Below are 20402 nucleotides of genomic sequence, written 5' to 3'. Positions count from 1 at the left end.
GTTACGGCCGGCGGCGGGAACGGCGTCGTTACCTAGAAGGGCGACGTAAAGGCGGCTAGCGTAGTAGAGGTAAAGGCGGCGGCGGTAGGCGCGGTCGCGGGGGCGCGGGTAGGAGTAGCGGCAGCGGTAGAGCTATAATCGGCCGTGCCTAGTATAGCGTCGACGAATAACTCTATACGCTCTAAGAAGGAGGAAGTAAGGGAGGGGGAGGTAGATATATCTATCGCGGAAGTTAATATTATAGATTATAGCCTCCCGCTCTATAAGGTAAAGAACTTACTAGTTAAAGTTATTATTATTAAGGCTATTATTACTACTATAGCTATTATTATAAGTATATATTAATAAAGCGGCTTATATAGCTAGGAATAAACTAATACCTTAAGTAAAGCGGAACTTACTTATTATTACTATTACTATAGTTAAAGAAGGAGAAAAAGGAAAGGAAGAAAGAAGGGGGGAATACTACCTTATATACCCTTAGGTAGAGGAGGCTACTTAAGGCTAAGGGGACGGGTAACCTAAGGCTTATATAGGTCTAGGCCGGCCGCTAGCTACCTAGGGGCGTATATAATAGGTTACGCCCTTATTTAAATAGCTAGCTAGCCGATAAGTATAGAGCCCGGTTCCGGCTACCTAGGCTAATAAGCGCGGGGATAATAGGGCTAGTAAGGCTAGTACGATTAACGGGAAAGGGTAGGGTAGAGCTAGCGGTATAGGCTTAATAGTATAGAAGCTATTAATTAAGTAACGCCGCGCTACGCTTAAGGGAGGGCATTATATAAGAGTCTTTAACTATTATAGGTTATAGGCTTAGGCTATAGCCTAAGCTATATAGTTATATATAGAGGGCCGGATCCTATATATATATATATAGGCTAGCCGCGTATAGGAGAGCTCTATATAGCTTATTAATATTATCCTATAGACGGCACCTACGCGCACGCCTCTACCTACTCTATAATACTTATAACTAGCTTAGAGCTAAGGTATAATATTATTAATAGCTTTAAGCACTTCTTAGAGCTAGCTTTTAGTATATTTAGAAAGACGAGGCATCGCTAATTTAAATAATATTTATTTTATAACTATTAAATAAGAGATATACGAGAAAACGCGGTCACGATATAGTGGGTAGTCAACGCGATGGTGATGTGGGGAGGTGCCGGAAGTAGGGGGTGCCGGAAGCTAGGTGTGCTGACTTGGAGGGGAATATCGGCTCCAACTAGGCGGATTTGTCGCCATGTTGCGCGCCCGCTAGTAGCTGCACGAGGCTGCTAATAGAGAGGCGCAATAGGCGCTTAGAGACGAGTCGTTTAGTGTATCGAACGTGTATTTTATCGCGGTTGCGGGCTTCGCGGTAGACTCAAGCTACTAGCCTTTTCTCTAAGAATATTATATAGTAAAGGCTGGTGGCGGGCGTTTGATTGATCGTGAGGGGGCCCTTTGCTTTTCCCCCATTACATCCCGTGCTCCGGGGCACCAGACCATCGTCCCGCATCGCCATTGTCGCCTCCATGGCGTCTGCACACCCCCGAGTCCACCGGCTCGTCGTCGGGCTCATCGGCGCCGGCCTCGTCCTGCTCGTCGTCGGCTCCGCCGCCCGCGCCGCCATCTCCCTCGCGCGCATCTTCGGCCGCCATGCCGGAGTTGCCCTGACGCAGCACCAGGTCGCCCTCGCCCACAAGGACGAGTCGCGCGTGCGCCCCGTGCCGCGCATCATCCACCAGGTCTTCCACAACTGGGCGTCCCCGGGCAACGAGACGCTCCCCGCCGACTGGGCCGCGATGCGCCAGAGCTGCCTCGAGCTGCATCCGACGTGGGAGCACAAGGCGCGCCTCCTCTCCCTGTGCCCTCGCCTCTGGCTGCTGACTGCCGTAGCTGTGGACCGAGGCTGCCTCGCGCCTCTTTATTCAGACCGAATACCCCTGGTTCCTCGACACGTACGACGGCTTCCGCTTCCCCGTCCAGCGAATCGACACGCTGCGATACTTTCTCCTCCGACACTTTGGCGGCATCTACATGGACCTCGACAACGTATGACGCCCGCATCCGTGGTGCCGGCTGCTCGCTGACTTTCTCTGCCAGGGCTGCCGCGCAAACCTCGAGCCGCTCCTCTACTACCCTGCCTGGGTCACCGACGGCGGCCACGGCACCCTCAGCAACAACATCATCGGCGCTGAGCCCGAGCACCCCTTCTGGATCCTCGTCACCGACTCCCTCGTCTCGTGGGCCGGCGACTTTGTCCTGCCCTACATCACCATCAGCTACGCCACGGGCCAGTGGTACGAGACGGAAATGTGGCAAATCTACCATGCCCAGAAACCGCCCCGCAACCCGGACCTCGTCCGCGTCATGATGGACGCCCGCCCCACCGGCGCCCCCTGGCTCTTCTTCACCGCCGGCCGCGGCGGCACTTGGGACAACTGGGACAACCGCGTTTTCGGCTGGATTGGCAACCACCTGTTCGAGGCCTCACTCTACGGCCTCGCCAGCCTCGGCGCCGTAGTCGCCGTCGTGTATGCCGCCAGCCAGGCAATCCGGCCAAGACGGGGGCAGGTGCGTGTGGGCAAGTGGGAGCGGGTACGGATCCTCGGGTAGTGCTGCGCTGGCATCCGTTGGCTTGCTGTTGAGTGGGACCCTTCTCGGTAACAACTTTGATTGGACGTTGCACATATTGGAGTATGGCGATGTTTTGACCATGGGATACATACGGGTCTTGGGCGTATCAGGATGGGATTCTTTTGTGTTTGGTTTGTGCAAGAGTCATGTGTTGGATCTTGAGCTGCCCTGACGAACCGAAGGCTGGCGCCGTGTACCGACGGTATGGATCCTGAATGAAGAACGCGCCGCGTCACATCAAGCGCGAAGTACGTAAATACTCGATAGTTGGATGCCGCGCCTGGTGAAGCCTTGTGCTCGTCTCGACGACGACGGATGGATCGAGGAGTGACTCTTGTTGGCGGGAGAAGTCGCATCCGTTGGGAGAAGCGACGAATCCAGGGAGAGAGAGTCGGCGAGATATATCGCATCTGTCGCCTGGTAGTTATTCGTTTGAGAGCCTGGAAAGGATATCATGTTACACAGCACCAACGAGGATAGCATGGCGTTGTAATGAAATACTGGACACGCAAGGGCGAGTTCAGCTCGGTGTGGACCTTGGCAGAGACAGGTCAAACTCCATCGAGGACGCCAGCGGCAGGCCCTACAACAGTAACGAAGCAGAAGTCACGCATCGCCATATGCTCACATCTCGCATGAGCCGCAAGACTCATCAGCCTCGCAGAGTGCTGCGTACTAGGTAAACATACAAAGCAAGCAGGCTGGCGGCTCGGCTGCCTCTCGACGCACTCTCCGCATTCATTGCCCCTCATCGGGACACGGGAGGGCTCGAGATGGTGGCGAACGTTACTTTAGCCATGCTTGAAGCAAGCCCCTCTCGCTCCATCGCCCCGAGCGCCGTCACATCACCAGCATTTAGTCTCGGCATTGGGGCCTGTAGCTTGCTTTCCTCCTCTTGTTGTTCCCATTGACCGGCTGGCTTGCTGACAATCCGGATATAAATAAGCCTTTCCCATCACCATCACTCACCCCATCCGGCTCATAAGTCAGAAGTGCGTCTACGCAAGCTGCTCCCAACGCGTCAGTGGGACAATCTTTGCAGCCATGACGCATCCCCAGGCCACTGCCATGCCGCTGCCGCCAGAGGACAACAACACAGCCGGCGCCGGGAAGCCCGACTGGAACAACGTCGAGGTCATCCACCGCAACGCCCTCGCCCCGCGCAGCCACTTCTTCCTCTACGGCAGCGAGCACGATGCCCTCGCCGCCGACGTGCGCGCCGCCAAGGCGCTGTGCCTCTCGGGCCGGTGGCGCTTCCACCTCTCCGTGTCGCCGCTCGAGGGCCCGCGCGACTTTTACAAGCCCGGCTTCTCCACCGCCGCCGCCGGCTTCTCCGACATCACCGTGCCCGGCATGTGGCAGCTGCAGGGCCACGGCCAGGGCCCGCACTACACAAATGTCGTCTACCCATGGCCCGTCGACCCTCCGCACGTCTCGCCGCAGGACAACGAGTGCGGCCGCTATCTCACCACCTTTACCGCCGACGCCGCGGCCCTGGGCGGCCACCGGCTGCGGCTGCGCTTCGAGGGCGTCGACTCGTCCTTTACCGTCTGGCTCAACGGGCACAGCGCCGGCTACTCGCAGGGGTCGCGCAACCCGAGCGAGTTCGACGTCACGCCTCTGGTCCGCCTTGGCCAGCAGAACGTCCTCGCCGTCGAGGTCTACCAGCGCTGCGACGGCAGCTACCTCGAGGACCAGGACCAGTGGTGGCTGAGCGGCATTTTCCGCGACGTCTACCTCCACGCCTTTCCCGCCGTCCACCCCGTCGACTTTCACGCCGTCACCCGCCTCGACGCCGAGTACCGCGATGCCGTGCTCCAGGTCGAGGTCCAGACGAGCGCGCCCTCAGCCGTCGAGCTCAAGCTCCTCGACCGCCACGGGAAGCTGCTCGGCACGCAGACCGAGACGGTCGACGGGCCCGGCCGGCTCGAGCTCGACGTCGCCAACCCGGACAAGTGGACGGCCGAGACGCCCAACCTGTACACGCTGGTGCTCAACTTTGCCGACGGCCACGGCCCCAGCTGCAGCCTGGCGCACCGGGTCGGCTTCCGCAGCGCCGGCCTCGTCGACGGTGTCTTCTGCGTCAACGGGCAGCCCGTCAAGCTGCGGGGCGTCAACCGGCACGAGCACCATCCGGACCACGGGCGCGCGGTGCCGTACGACTTTATGCGACGTGACCTGATGCTGATGAAGCGCTGCAACGTCAACGCCCTGCGCGCCTCGCACCAGATCAACGATGCGCGCCTCTACGATGTCGCCGACGAGCTCGGGCTGTGGGTCATGGACGAGGCCGACCTCGAGTGCCACGGCTTTGGCGACGTCGGCGGCGATCCGGCTTCGTACACGTCCGACAATCCGGCCTGGCGCGAGCACTACGTCGACCGCGCCCGGCACATGGTGGCCCGCGACCGCAACCACGCCTGTGTCGTCATGTGGTCGCTGGGAAACGAGGCCTTCTACGGCCGCAACCACCAGGCTATGTACGACTGCATCCGGGGCCTCGACGGCGACGCCCGTCTGATCCACTACGAGCCGGACAGCCAGGCCCGTACCGCCGACGTCTTCAGCCGCATGTATCCCACAGTCGACAGCGTCGTCGACTTTGCCAAGGAACGCCAGTGGCAGAAGCCCCTCGTCCTGTGCGAATTCCTCCACGCCATGGGCAACTCGGTGGGCAATGCAAAGGAGTACATTGACGTCTTCTACAAGCATCCACGCCTGATGGGCGGTTTTGTCTGGGAGTGGGCGAACCATGTAAGTGCCACGGCGTCGCGGAAAAGACCTGGTGCGAGCCAGTCGAGGCGTTGAGTTTCGGAGTCGAGGGACTGATGGAGACACAGGGCCTCAGGACCAGGACAAAAGACGGCATCGAATACATGGCCTACGGCGGCGACTTTGGCGACGAGCCCAACGACTACAACTTCATCATGGATGGCCTCCTCTGGTCCGAGCACAGCCTGACGCCCAACATTGCCGAGTACGCCAAGGCCATCGAGCCCGTCCAAACGATTGGCCGCCACCGCGACAAGGTGACCGTCGTCAACCGCTACGACTTCCTCGCCATCGACCACCTGGATGGCTCATGGGCCCTCGTCGCAGACGGCAAGGGCGTCATCAGCACCGGACGTGTGGTTATTCCCGACGGTAGGCATCCGCTCATCTTATCGTGATGCTGGTGGACGCTGCGCGAAGCAGCCCACGGCGGGATCTGAGGCACTAACAGTATCCCCAGGCGTCACGCCACACACCGAGGCCACACTGACGCTCCAAAACCTGGACCAAGGGGTGCTGCAACAGGCGGACGGAGAGGCCTACCTGCAACTCCAGTTCAAGCTGAGCGAGTCGACGGCGTGGGCGCCCGCAGGCCACCTCGTCGCCACGGGCGAGCTTCAAGTCACGGAGCCGCTGTCCCTGTCTCGTCTTGGAGCGCTGGGGCCGCCCACGTCGAAGCCAACCGTTGTCGAGGAGGGCCCCAAAGGGCGGCTCGTCGTCACCTCGGCCACGGGAGGCTCGACCTGGGCCATTGATATGCTGACGGGCATGCTGACGAGCTGGCAACGGGCCGGGCAGGCCGGGGTTGAGATGCTGACGGAGCCCTTTCGGATGGACTTTTACCGAGCGTTGACAGACAACGACCGCGCCGGACACGGCAAGCAGTGGGTCGAGCGGCGTCTGCACCAGACGACGAGCCAGGTACGGCAGCTCCACTGGCACGTCGACAACAACGGGCTCAGCGTCCGCGTCGACGAGCGCATCGCACCCCCGGCCCTGGCGTGGGGGGTCAACAATACGTGGACGTACAGCTTCCGGGGCGACACGGTGTCGATTCGCGTCCAGGGCAAGGCAAGCGGGCCGCTGCTGCCCGAGACATTTGCCCGCATCGGTCTCACGCTAGGGCTCGCCGGCGCGGAGCGGGTGCGATGGTGGGGCCGAGGCCCGGGGGAGTCGTACCGAGACAAGAAGCTGTCACAGCTCTTCGGCGACTGGGACGCGAGCATCGACGAACTCTGGGTCGACTACGAATTCCCGCAGGACGGCGGAAACCGGACCGACGTGCGCCGGGTCGAGCTGGTCGGTGGCCGGACCGACGGGCGCCTGGTGCGGGCACGATTCGGAGACGCGGAGGGCGTGAGCTTCTCGGCCATGCACTATGCGACGGCCGACGTGGACGAGTGCACGCACCCATTCGAGCTTCACCGACGCAAGAGGGCAGACACGGTTGTCCGGCTGGACTGGATGCATCACGGCCTGGGCACGGCCTCATGCGGGCCCTGGACGCTGCCACAATATCAGCTACGAAGCGACAAAGGGTTTGACGTCGAGATTCTTTTGGATTAACCATCCTTGATCTCTTGTCTTCTCGGGTCTAGTGCCGCCCAGCATGAAAGGCAAAGAGAGGGCGGGGTTGATCAACGTATGTTTGGCTGTATATGGTGTTTCCGGCTTGGATGCCAATGGACCTCTCGTCGCTATGTCTCCAATGAAACCCTTCTTTGCTCTCCCTGTTCCACCAGCTGCCTGACGCGTTGGCGGCGGCTTTATGACGACCGTGGCGGTGGCACGTAAACGGCGACGGCGCGATAGCCAGACTTGCGACAAAGACGGCAGGCAAGACCTTGAGGCATATGTTCCGCCATGGAGCAACACTAGTTCTCCTGCTCCTTTCTCGTTGTTTGTCGTTGGAGCATTGATCCGTCCATCGTAGTCGGCATCCACCAGCCAAGAGGAAAAGAGTGTTCATTGGGCTGACTCAGCCCTATCCTCCCAGGCTTGGTAGTGCTGGACGCTGCGTGACGCTCACCGCCCTTTGGTGGCCCATGCTCCCTGGACCCGCCTGGAGGGATGGACCCTTCCAATGGCGGCGCGCTGACGACATCAGCCGGTCTCGCAACGCCATCGACCAACGACGCGTGATGCCGTGGCTCCTATTTTGCTTCAACAATTATGTCGCCTTTTCCCTCTGTATCCTTGAAATCCTCGTCTTATTACTCCGCCATTGACCATCAGCACCCTCGCGCCAGCTCGGATTGACCTTTGTCTAAAAAAAGGCTCCTGCAAGTCCTTTACATCATCTCCTCTCCTTTCCTCCTCGACCTCGTCTGCCTCGCCATGCCCCCACGCGACCCTTAAGCGCCCGTTTCCGCCCTCGGCTGACCGCACTGACATCCCACAATGCCCTCGGTCACGGCTCAGCCCGACCTGACCTCGCCCTTGGCTTCGTCGCCCGAAGCGCACTCATCGCCCCAGAGCCTCCCCGACCTCGTCCACAACCTCAAGCATGGAAGCTCCGTCCTCGCCCTCGCCGTCAGTCCCCAGCACGACTCCATCTACGCCGGCACCCAGGACGGCGAGATTGTCGCCTGGTCCCTCGCCACCTTTCACCAGGTCCACCAGGTCCAGGCCCATAAGCGCAGCGTCCTCTCCCTCTTCCTTTCTCCGGATGCCTCCCTCCTCTTCTCCAGCGCCGGCGACCCCGTCATCAACGTCTGGTGCCCCAGGACCTTGCGCCGCCTCTACGAAGTATACGGCATCCACGACGTCGGCGACGTCTTTTGCACCGCCTACAGCCCCCAGCACGATACCCTCTACCTCGGCGCCCAGAATACGACCATCCAGTGGGTCGGCCTAGGCGATCCCTCCGTCAAAGTCCCCCCCGGCTCCCAAAGCCATCCCGACCGCAGGAACCATCGCTTCTTTGACTCCAAGGCCGTCGGTGGAACCAGCACCCCCCGGCGAAGCGAGGGAAGGTGGAGCTTGATTCCCCGCGCCCAGGCCGTCCTCGAAATCGACGGCGGCTCTGTCCGCCACTTTGCCCACAACGGCTACGTATACTGCATGCTCATGGCCAAGGGCCCCACGGTCGAGGTCAATGCCGGCGACGACGTCCTCATATCCGGCGGCGGCGATGGCACAATCAAGTTGTGGTCCCTGAGCCGGCCCCAGCGCCCACAGGCCCAAGACGACGACAGCGACGAGAGCCAAGACGGCCACGGGCACATTGAGGAGCTCATGACCTTGGGGAATGATGACGCCGACTCAGTCCTGTCGCTTGCCCTCGACGGCTCCTTCTTGTACGCCGGAAAGCTCGACGGCATCGTCGAGCTCTGGGACCTCGACACGACCCAGAGGCTCCGCGTCATCAAGGCCCACGGCGCCGATGTCATGTCCCTCCACATGGGCTGGGGCTACCTGTGGACGGCGTCAGCCAACGGCTGTGCCAGTGTAAGTCTAAGACAACCGCTCACCTCCAGTCTCTTTGGCTGACGGCCACGACAGCGCTACAGCATCGCCCATTACGGCGCAAACTGCCATGCCTCTCCTGGAGACGTCACCCAGAAGTATCGGTGCCTCAGCAAGTGGAGAGCCCACGAGGGCAAGATCCTAGCCTCGGCTGTCACCACCTACGGAGATCACAAGTACTTCATCACCGGCGCCAACGACGACGAGATATCCATCTGGTCCACGAAGGACAAGGCCTGCTGTACCAAGCCGGCCGCCGAGGGGACCGAGGACCTGCTCTTCTCCACGCTGTCTGACTTTGTCTCGTACAAGACGGTCTCGTCCCGCCCAGAGTATGCCGAAGACTGCCGCAAGGGTGCCACCTTTCTCGGCGCGCTCTTCAAGCGCCTCGGCGGCCATGTTGAGATGCTAAGCACCGAAAAGGCCCACAACCCCGTCGTCTATGCCCGCTTCTCCGGCAAGAAGGAGGCGGCAGAAGGCCGTAAGCGCATCCTCTTCTACGGCCACTACGACGTGGTGGCGGCCGACAACAAAAACGGCAAGTGGATGACGGATCCCTTTATCCTCAAGGGCACCAATGGTTTTCTCTACGGGCGCGGCGTCAGCGATAACAAGGGACCCGTTGTGGCGGCCCTGTTCGCCGTTACCGATCTTATGCAGGCGCAGAAGCTCGAAAACGACGTCGTCTTCCTCATCGAGGGCGAGGAGGAGGTCGGCTCGAGAGGCTTCGAGGAGGCCGTCGAGAGGCACAGAGGCCTCATCGGCCACGTCGACTATATCCTGCTCGCCAACAGCTACTGGCTAGACGACGAGGTGCCATGTCTGACGTACGGCCTGCGAGGCGTGCTCCATGCCACCGTGTCCGTCGACGCGCCCCGCCCCGACCTACACTCGGGCGTCGACGGCTCCTACATGGTCGACGAGCCCCTCTCGGATCTGACCAGCATCTTGTCCAAGCTCAAGGGCGCCGGCAACAGGATCCAGATTCCGGGCTTCTACGATGGCATCCCTCCCATGAGGCCCGAGGAAGAGACCCGGTACGACGCCATTGCCTCCATCCTGATGCAGCACGGGGCCGACAACATCAACGAGGACAAGCTCAAGCAGTCGTTGATGGCACGCTGGCGGGAGCCGAATCTCACCATTCACCGCTACAAGGTGTCTGGTCCGGAGGGTAGTCTGATCAGCAGCCACGCCAGTTCGCACATCAGTCTGCGTTTGGTCCCGGGACAAGAGGTCGAGGGCGTGACGGGGGCGCTGTCGTGGTTTCTGCAGCGCGAATTTGCTCTTCTCAACTCGCAGAATCGCCTGAACATCAACATTGATAACAAGGCCGAGCCTTGGCTCGGCGACCCGACCAACGCCATCTTCCGCACCCTGGGCCAGGCCATTGTCGAAGCCTGGCCCGACTGCTTCAACCGCTCTGGATCGCCGGGCTCACCGGTCGCCGACGACAAGGCAGCCGGCTCTCTGGACACCAAGCCGCCCAAGCCGAGGCAGCCGCTGTACATTCGCGAGGGCGGCTCGATCCCTGCCATCCGGTTTCTGGAAAAGGCGTTCGGCGCACCGGCAGCTCATTTGCCGTGCGGGCGGGCCAGCGATGCCGCGCATCTGGACAATGAGCGGATGAGCATGGTCAATTTGCTCAAGGCGAGGGAGATTTTTGGCAAGGTGTTTGCACGGCTGTAGTGCCCATTGCGAGGTTATGACGGTGAGATCTTATGTGGACAAATGCCATGGCGGGAGTTGGATCGTCCATGCGAGCGTGGGCGGCTGGATACAAATGGCAGGCTGGGGAATGTAATGAAGGCAGGTTCTCTCGACCGCATAGACTCTGTCATCACCTAAATCAACCTCTTCCGGGCTGCATCTCGTTCCATTGCGCTCGGCTGCGCCAGACGGTCGAGGTTAAAGCGAAGTCGAGGAGCAGTTCAATGGTAGCGTCCGTCAAGGTCAGATAGGCAAAGTAAAAAGGGAATTCCTTCTGTGAATGTCTGTATCGTGACATATTTCCCGTTTCCCTTTCATTTTGAGTTATGCGGCGGATAATTTCTCTTCTCTGCCAGCCTCTTGAGCTGTAAACGAAGAATTGCCTAAAAGATATAGAGGGGTGTGCCCTCGTCGTTTGAAAATCCCGTTACAGTCGCACGCCTACCCGCCATCCCTATTGATATCCTACGCCCGTAGAATCCGTCGAATCCACGAGTCGTGTCAGGCGGCCGCGTCAAGCCCCGAAGGACCCTGCCCGTGGCGGCCAAACGAGAGGAAACCTCTAGCAAAGCCTCCGACAGCGGGAGCGACGTTGGGTAGACGAGAGTGCCCGCGGGATGCAGAGGTCGCTGTCCAGACCTGAGGGTCAACCGGCCGCCGCGATCGAAAGAGACTCGGACAACAAAGAGACTGTCGGCGGCGGCGGCGTCGGCGTGCTCCTAGCATAGGTGGGCCTCGATCTCGCGCAGCAACGCCTGGGGGGCGCGGGCGTGGCCGAGAAGCGCCAGCACGCGCGGCCACTTGAATTCGCTCGCCGCGAGCAGTAGCCGGTCGACGGCGTACCGGAGCAGGAGGCACTGGCGCGGCTCGTTGGGCAGGGCCGGGTTAGGCGCCAGTCCATGAGAGTAGACCAGCGTCGAGACGATTTCGAGGCGCGGGCCGTCTGCCGCCGCCAACTTTTTGACCGCGGACATAATGGCGGGGCGTCTAAGTCTTCTTTCCGGAGAGTATGGGCGACGGCAGCAGGATATGGCTATTTTGGCCGCTCGGGCGAGCAAAATATTCGGTAAAGAGGCCTGAGAGCAGACAGGGAGAATAGTGATGAACAGATGCCGCGTCCCCGTGAGGATTCAGCCTTAATCATAACCTGTGGGAAGTCGAAGAGCGGTAGAGGGGGCAAGCGTGAGAGGCAGGCAGGCGCCCTCCGCTTTGTATTGATTGCATCGTGTCATTGGTCTGCCGTTGGACGAGGGAAGCTCCCCCTTTTCGCCTCCGTCTGACCCCGCTTACTCGGACAGGAGGATCAGGAGAAACAGAAACCAACAAGGCGCCGACTTGGGACGGCGACGTGCTCGCGGTCGCGCTGCATGATACCTCCAGTCTCGTGCAGTCGTGTAGGACAGTGTCGGGGAGCGCGGTAATACAACGAGTACAAGCAGTATAAGAGTGTAACCCAAGCCAGCGACACGGAAAAGTTTAGCTCACTATTTTCGATAATGCAGATCACAAAGACCTTCCTCAGCCTTTAGAAGAATGGCTGTTTCCAGCCGACGGCAGTACGCTGGACCTTGACACTCTGCAAGTCATTCTGACAGGCAGTGTCGGCTTCTGGGCCTCTGATAAGAACGGCGAGCTGCGGAGCGAAGAGCAGCAATTTGGCTTCCAGCGCCATATAACCTGGCACAGCCAATAGTAACCAACCTGCGCAACTCCCACTTGATGAATGCCACCAAGGCGCAGCTGCCACAGGCAGCAACTGCATAGCATCTCGACACGCTTACTAGGCACCACATAAATGCCGTTTTTAAATTGAACCAATGCCGATGCCGTTCGAAGACGGCAATTTCTGTCGTTGCTACCACGGAAGCTGCTTCTACATCGAGCGTCGTGGCTTGTCCGCCGATGTTTACTGTTTCTATGTTTACATAGAAACAGTAATGACCCTATAACTTCTCGGGGTCTAGTTCGGATCTTTTATCCTTGAAGGTGCAGTCTTCTAATCTTGTCGCAAGGGGGAAAATGCAAGAATACTTTCGTTGTACGAGCTACACACTAGGTGATGCTCTGAAATCACGTTGGGGAGGGCAGGTACTCGTACATGTAACTAATCTAAGCATTCAATTGCGTTAATTTTCACCTCTTCGTCCTCTACACCAGGTACCAGGGCATGGATAGTCGGATACATACCTGGCTTCATTTTGCGTTGATAGTATCCAAACAAGTCGTATCTGTGATGGCCTTGGCGAATGCTAACACGAGGTGGAAGAGTCACAAAAGTATCAAATATCAAAATCGAGCAACATATCAAGGGCATAAGTATGGTACACAGTTTCTATTCTGTCTGATCACCGACGGTAACATCCCTCCCGTCCTAAATCTTAAGGGCTAGGCTTGAACCACCAATCCACAGGTTTCAGCTGCTCCGGTTTCGGCACATGGGACAATGGTAGCAGATCGATATCCCGACGATGAAAGCAGAAACAAAGCTCTGGCCGTAAAGAATTTCGTTGTAGCCCCGAAATGCTGTAGAAGCCTCCGTGCGACAAGGAGACTTCGCTTGGTCGAGTTTTGCCGTTTCAAGGTCGCCGCCCACTTGATCCAGCTCTAACGGGGCTTGCAAGTTCCCAAGCAATCAGGGCATTGACGGAAAATTTTCTTGCAAACCATGTCAGCCGGGCAAGGCGTATTGTCGGGACCGCCGCAGCTCGCCGCTTGAGATGCATCTTGGGGTTGAGCAGCGGTGAGCACAGTGAGGCTCAGAGAGAGAGTCGAGAGCATTAGACGAAGAAGCATTATAGGTAAAAGTGAACACTACTCTTTAATTGGAGTGAGTTTAAAAGCCGGTTGCGAATATTAGGGATAAAGATGATTGACACGTATAGAATTTGACGATGATCTGTGTTCTTATTTCTTAACGCAAAGAGGCGTTGCTACTTATAAGTTTCGGTCTAGCGGCTAGACGACATAGTTCTTAAATTACAGCTAGAGAACTTAAAGCCAACCGAAAACTTTACTTGTTTATTTAAAGCTTAAACTATATCTTATACAATATATAATATGTTTTAAACGTCGCTATTTTATACGATAGAGACTCGTAGTATCTTAGAGGTAAGTAGTTTATAATATTTTATTCCGTTATTTAATATTAGGGAGTAAATATTAAAATATACTACTTAAAACTATAAATAAGACCATTTCTGCCTCGTTTATTGTTTATAGCTTAATGCTGAGGTTATTTTTTGGCTACTGTCGTGCTTTTGAAATTTTTAATACGTAACTTCTAACCTTATACTAAGCGGGGTAAAAATGGTCTCGTTAGGACAAGGATTGATTTAGCGGCTAGGCGGCTCGTGCTTCTTGCCGGACACATCTACAAAGTTTATATTATATATTATTATACTAGTCTCGGTATGCTTACATTAGTATAGCTAGGAATCTATCGATCTAAAAGCTAAGTCTACTTAGCGTAACCTCTCTTTCTTCGCTAGCTTAATGGGCTGGTAAGGGACCTAAGCCCTGAGCCCCGACTGCCGATATTTCCCGCCCTTATATTATACGAGAGGCACGGATTATATTATAAGGTTTAACTGGTTTAGTAGCTTTATTCTTATTCTTATAGCCTTCTTCCTGCTTAATTCTATAAGTTTAAGGGACTGTCTTTAGTTAGCGTTTTTATTATGTCTGCCCTATTTATTATATAGCTATTAAAACGAACTAGATGGCCTAGAAAATAAAATACTATAGATAATATATATAGACACTATCTAGTATAATATTTTCGCGCTTTTACTAAGAAGTATATAAGTATAAATAAAAGGTATATATAAAACGTAAGTTAGTATAGCTAGTTTAATAAAACCCTGCATTGAGTTATGAGTGAGACTTAGAAGCGTGATCGTCGAACGCGCCAGAGTATAGTTCGTGGCAGTGTTTAGACAAACTTTATCTGAAACTTAGGGCTCTAGATAATCCGGGGATAAGCAACTCCTCTCCTCTGAGGAAAGTGGAAGCAGTGCTGCACCGTAGTGCAGCGCCATGCTTAAGGGGGATTGTTGTAGGGGACATCGGAAGCCGTCGAAGGGCCCGGACTTGATAAAGCTCCGGAAGGAGAGAGGGGATCGGATTTAGACTCGTAGGGAGAACTTGATTGTATGCAGGGCCAAGATCCTGATTGTGTCGTCGTTTCTGCAAAGCGAATCCGAAACGCTTTGGCGAGAGGGCTGTTCGGGTCAGCGCTGTCGTTCTGCCACGAGTGGCACGACCTTTGTTTGGTCATATACATCTTATGGGACTTTGTCAAAGTGGACCCATATAACATGCGTGAACAGTCGAGCCATCTCCGCGCCGTAGTCATAGAGTACGCCAAACTCGGCTACGGGCTTCTCTTGTAGCCGAACCACTGGAGGGCTGTAATTGTTATGCCTATCACCAAATGTGTAGGCCACCTCCGAATGGGTGACTGGTACAATTGGCCTGAGTAGGCACCATCTCTCAATAGTAACCGAGGAGAGCTCTTCGGTAGTTAAGCAAGGCCTATCATGTTTTTCGAGGCCGGATTAGAGAATCTGAGCGACTGGGGCTTACCGCGTGGAGTGGTGGATCCCGTTGTGCTATCTTATTTGGCCGGGTTTCTATGGACCATCGCGAAGTTACAAGCATATACTTGTATTGGCACTAGAGAACATGGATGGAACTCGGAGCAAACCGTTTCAAGTCTCGGGGGGCTTGGCACCCACAACCGTGGCATCGGCTAATTACTGAGTGGTTAATACCTTCTGTCTTGGGCAACGTGCGGAGACTTTGCTGCAACTGGGCTATTATTTCTGTCCCGCCTTGCGTGGACGAGCCCAGGCCATGAAGGGACGTTCTCAGACAACGACAAGGATCGCTGCCGCATTCGCGCTATTACAATCCTTCGAGTCGCAGACACTCGACTATCGCATTATGTATTCTTATTTCGTTGCTACGAGCAGGGGCTGCAAGGTCACACAACAGTCATGGCCGAGATGGCGGGCAGAACGCATTGCTTTAGCCTAGGCCGTTTCACATGCGCTAGCCAGCTCCTTTGCTCCTTTTCGTCCTCGAGACAAATTTTTTAGAGCGTCGCATCGACGTACCTCTGCGGCAAACATTTACAGAGAGTTTTCTTCGCAGCTTGTAAACACGTTGCGAAATCATTCTGTACAGAGAAAGCATGGGCAATCGTCTGGCAGGACGCCTGTGCCACCAACCCTGCAGCACCTCATTGACTTCCGCAACAAACACCTTACCTCTCTCGAGGCGAAACCGCATCTTGTTGGGCGATTAAACTGCGTTACCAAAGCAGCAAAGGAGGGATTTGCCGCGGCCAGTCGCATCGTCGAAGCATGTCATCACGAGGCTCGACCTAGGGGCAAGACGTTCCTTCACAGACGCTTAAATTCCGAGTATAATGCTTCGACTTGGATCTTCTTAGACACTGTGCCGACATTTCACTCCTGGGGCAATCTCAAGTGATGCGTTTACTCTGCCCAAGACTTTAGCCAGATCCAGGCAGCTTGCCGAATACTATAGTTTTTTCTAGCCCGTGCTTCCAAACATACTTCCAGCCCGCCTCTCAAGCCGTTGTCGTCTAGCTGGGGCTTAGGATGTGCACATGGCACCAGCGCCAGGGGAGCAATGCTGAGTCCAAACGACAGCGTGGTTTATACCTTTTGCTCGACAATAATGGGGACCAAAGTCGCAGATCGCTTTTCTTTCCCCGAACGAAACACATCGCCGAACCATTACGGACAGGCTATATTGGACTGTACATCTACACTCTAGGCACCTCACAATGCAAGTCACCTACCTCCTCAGATACAATCGAGCCCAGCGGACTCCCCCCCACCTGGTCCCCGGAGCACAGTTATCAGCCCAGGGTATCAGCAAAAAGCTTATGCAGAGCCAAGCTCTCTGGCCTGACTTGGCTCCCTTTGGACATAAATCTGCACCCCCGACAAGTATGGGCATAATGGCTGGGCCCACGGTATAGCTTTAATATTTTAATTCATGTACTTACGACTTATCTACTACGTTTGAATAGGCTTTATATCTGATAATCCTATATAGGCGTTGTGGACCAGGGCCTTACTTAGTCTTGTCCGCTATAAATGCTAGCTTATGGCGATTATCGTCGACAACTCTCGCGTATTCCAATAAAAGCCTCCATACGTAGAGCTTCATATCCTCGCGCCGTAGAACAGTCTCAGCCCACGTCTTCCCCTGGTCGGCAATCGACCGGGCCTCGGCGTCATGGCTACGCTGTATAAAATAGTCGATAAGCGCGTACACGTCCATAAAAGAGTTGTCCATAGGCACAAAGTGCACCCACGGGAAGAGGCGGTCGTCGTGCCACTCGGCGTAGATGGTCGACTTCAGCGGAAGGCTAGTCGACAGCAGGAATGCTCGGTAGCGGCCGCTAAATGAGTTGCCGTCAATGTCTGGTAGGAACTTGGACGTGTACTGCTGCTCCATGGGCAAGCTGTCGGCGACGGAGAACCACGGCCGCAACCAGCTGCAAAACTTGGCGGGCGGCTGCGGCTCGGGCCGCTGCAGCGTCTCGACGTCCTCGGGCGGATGGCACGGCGCCTCGACGAAGCCGACGTCGGCCCACGTCGAGACCCACCGACCGAGCAAGCCCTGGTCTCGCGCGTGGACCGAGTACGAAGTCAAGTCAGGGAGCCGAAATGTCGGGGCCTGACTCTCGTTGCCGGCCTCGAGGGCGGCGATGGCTGTGCCGTTGAGCATCTGGACGAAACGGTTCCGATGCATGTGCCGCCAGTTGTCCTTTCTGTTGCGCCCGCCCGAGGCAACGCCGCGCCAGACCACGGCGTTATTCTTGCGCGCCCAACTACCGCCACGCGCAGAGCCGCCGCTATAGTCAATCCGGCCGTCGTCGAGATAGACGGCAGCGGGGATAAGGAGCTCGTTGTTACGCAGCAGCTTCGATTCGGCAAACATGGGCACCAGCTCGTGCGTCGTCGACATGCTAATGCTCTCAATAAAGGTGCCGTGCATGCCGCGTAGGTGCGGTTGCCAGCAAGGGTCTTGGGATACGGTGAAGTTATGGACGAAACCACGATGCGTGTAAGCCGGCACTGGTTGGCTGGGGTACTCGATGGCTTCGCCAAAGGACGTTAGCGAGGGCACTCTGCGAGCTGGGCTTTCTGGCGGGCAGGCGGCGGCCAGGTGGTCCCAGTACTTGTTCGCCTCGTCTGTGATCCATAGCGTGTCGTCATGCAGGGTCGAGTTGTTGTCTACGTCGTCGAGGCCGCCATAATGGTCGATGGCGTCGCCGACGTCGATGATGTGGCGCTGCTTTTGCGCCTTGGCAACGTATTCGTTTACCGTCTCCCATGGGACGAGGATGCGCGACTCGTCCATGGTGTTAACAGGCATGTCGAGGTCAGGAAGATTAGGCGCCAGTTCGCTAACGAGCTTTATCCATTGCTCGACACGATGCGGCATGTCCTGAGGGAGCACGTTCAAGTCGACCTTGGCGCCTCGCACACGGACGACGGTGGCTTGGTGGTGAGCCTTGAGGCGTAGTTGGCGGGGCTCGAGCGCCCAAAGCGGGGAGATGTCGTGATGGATACGGTCGAAGAAGTCCTCGACGACGATGGCCCTGCTCTTCGTTGCAGCAGCAAACCAGGCGTCAAAGCCCGGCGGCGGGTGGCGGCCGCGGCGCTCTTGATAGCGCCGGGCGGCCTGCTGCAGCGACGTCGAGCGCTTGCGCAGCACATCCTGGAAATTGAGGCGCGCCTCACGTATCAGGCCGTCGATGGGATGGTCGGCCGCGTGCGCTGCCGGAGGGCCATGCTTCCAGTCCGCGATGAGGGCGCAGTGGGCCGGCCGCAGGAGCACGGCGCAGTCGCGGGCGGGATCGCGCAGCGAGAGGTAGACGAGGACAAGCACCAGCACCGAGAGCAAAGGGGCAAGAATTTTGCGCCTATACAAGCGAGGAGCACACAGCCGCCTGTGAAACGACATGGCAGAGCAGGCCCGAGTGCCGGGCCGCGGCGATGCAAGTTGAAGGAGAGATTGAGGGGCAAGAGTTTTGATGTATGGATCGTGGATGTATGCCAAGGCCGAGGCCCGAGAACGGGCTTTACCGGTAATTGATTGCGGACAACTGCGTGTGTGGAGCACGCATGTATAGTACGTAGCAGTATTTCGGAATGGCTCCTCCCAAAGCCACTCGGTAATGTGCCTTCATTTCCTTGCAGTTTGTCATACCTGCAATGATGGAACATAGGGTGAGGCCCCGTTAAAACAAGGCTTTGCCGACAGAACAAGTATTAGAGTTGTAAGATCACTTACAAAGCGAGTAATATTGGCACAACCTCAGGAGTTATAGGACCCCGGTCGCTATCACGGATAGCGTCGATTTTCGGCCTAGGGACGAACTCTTAGTTTAAAAGGTCCATACGGAGCAAAAGCTTAGTTGAGCCTGTGTCTGTGCCTGCCCGTCGTTGCTACCAGGACTGCTACTGCTGCGGTCCTCAACACTCCTGCTTTAAACTAAGCAGGATGTTCGAAGCATGTGGCAAGTACACAGCTGCTGGCGCCAACGTCATGAGACTGACAGATTAAGGGGGCTTTTGTTTTATCTAGAGTATTACATTTGCCCCTTGGCGGCCTAACTCACTAAAGTATAAGTACCTAAACGTTACTAGCTACTACTATGTATAGCACCGGCTGCTTGACACTTTAGGCTCCGAGGACTGAGCGAGCATAGTAAATCTTCAGAGATTTTATAAAGAGCTTTAACTACGGAAAAGCGTACTTAGGCGCCCGAACCAGCAGGGGAGGGGTCACCTTAGGGAGGAGTCCTTCTTCTTTAGTGAAAAGAGGCAGATGAGGAATATGATGATTACGGGCACGAGCCCTTAAGGCTCGTGCCGCTCAGACTGACTAAGCCAGGCTGAACCAATCAGGGGCTGCCCTCAACATTCAGGAATTCATCCCCCGCGCGAGTAGAATACGTAGGACTTCTTATGAATAACTAAAGCGCATATTGACTAATTAAAAGAGGAGATACCTAGAGAATCTAGGCCCGGCTCTGTCTACTCCGTAAAGACTTCTAAAAAGGAGGGAGGTATAGTAAATACGAGGCAATATACTAGGTAGCTTATACCGTAGAAAATTATTAAATTAGCTAGGTCTTAGTAATCGGGATCGGCGGGGGCATAGCATCTAGCTAGAATGTTTATTAAACCTATATATTTAGTAAGTTTCCCTACTATAAACATTTTATAAAGTTCTATAGTATACGATACTTATATTTAATCTAAACTACCGAGCTACTAGTTAAGCTCCTTTAAGTTTAGTAGATAGCACGGTCTATATATAATTAAAAACTATTCTTTAAGCGCTATAAGATAAAGTAAAAAGTATATTATTTTATTTTACTAGGAAGTAAGAGTTTATTACCCTTATAAATATAGTTTTATAGTCTCTAAGTAGCCTCTATATATATAAGTAATCTTACTAACCTTTTTCTTTTAAGTATATATACTATACCTATAAGAGTTTAGGCGTTGCCTAGATAGTTAATAAGTATATAGTTAATAAGAATAGTTAATTAATAAGCCGGGCAGCTTAGTAAATTTTATTACTTTTTATTATATACGTATAATACGTTATACGTAGTAAAGGGGGGTAGTAGCGCGACTATAGCCTATACCCTCTTAGGTCTACTCTATAATAATACCTCCTAACTTTTAATATTATTATTAGTCTTATAACTTAGTATAGGTCCTAGTAGGCTATAAACTAATATATAGCTATTAAATATTAGGCTTTATTAT

The 20402-nt window shown here is 55.5% G+C and overlaps 5 protein-coding genes across 5 annotated transcripts; 3 read left to right on the top strand and 2 right to left on the bottom strand.

The window, feature by feature from the left end:
* Positions 1–1517: 1517 nt before the first annotated feature.
* Positions 1518–2784, top strand: HRG_11342 (glycosyltransferase sugar-binding containing DXD motif domain-containing protein; the record flags this gene model as incomplete). The annotated part of the gene is made up of 4 exons (XM_044869812.1): positions 1518–1832; positions 1882–2037; positions 2089–2519; positions 2733–2784. The coding sequence occupies 4 exons, from the start codon at positions 1518–1520 to the stop codon at positions 2782–2784; spliced, it is 954 nt and encodes a 317-aa protein (XP_044715074.1).
* An 882-nt stretch (positions 2785–3666) lies between these two features.
* HRG_11341 (glycosyl hydrolases family 2, TIM barrel domain-containing protein) lies at positions 3667–6960 on the top strand (the record flags this gene model as incomplete). The annotated part of the gene is made up of 3 exons (XM_044869811.1): positions 3667–5376; positions 5463–5766; positions 5846–6960. 3 exons carry the CDS (start codon positions 3667–3669, stop codon positions 6958–6960), a joined length of 3129 nt encoding a protein of 1042 aa, XP_044715073.1.
* Positions 6961–7794: 834 nt separating this feature from the next.
* HRG_11340 (peptidase family m20/M25/M40 domain-containing protein) lies at positions 7795–10551 on the top strand (the record flags this gene model as incomplete). Its single annotated transcript, XM_044869810.1, has 2 exons — positions 7795–8844; positions 8899–10551. 2 exons carry the CDS (start codon positions 7795–7797, stop codon positions 10549–10551), a joined length of 2703 nt encoding a protein of 900 aa, XP_044715072.1.
* Positions 10552–11291: 740 nt separating this feature from the next.
* HRG_11339 (uncharacterized protein) lies at positions 11292–11546 on the bottom strand (the record flags this gene model as incomplete). The annotated part of the gene is made up of 1 exon (XM_044869809.1): positions 11292–11546. The coding sequence occupies one exon, from the start codon at positions 11544–11546 to the stop codon at positions 11292–11294; it is 255 nt and encodes an 84-aa protein (XP_044715071.1).
* Positions 11547–16680: 5134 nt separating this feature from the next.
* On the bottom strand, positions 16681–18582 carry HRG_11338 (glycosyl transferase family 90 domain-containing protein; the record flags this gene model as incomplete). The annotated part of the gene is made up of 1 exon (XM_044869808.1): positions 16681–18582. The coding sequence occupies one exon, from the start codon at positions 18580–18582 to the stop codon at positions 16681–16683; it is 1902 nt and encodes a 633-aa protein (XP_044715070.1).
* Positions 18583–20402: the final 1820 nt, after the last annotated feature.

This window comes from Hirsutella rhossiliensis (genome assembly GCF_020360975.1).
Source record: "Hirsutella rhossiliensis strain HR02 chromosome Unknown scaffold00020, whole genome shotgun sequence".
NCBI lineage: Eukaryota > Fungi > Ascomycota > Sordariomycetes > Hypocreales > Ophiocordycipitaceae > Hirsutella > Hirsutella rhossiliensis.
This window is presented reverse-complemented; position numbering and strand designations above follow the sequence as displayed.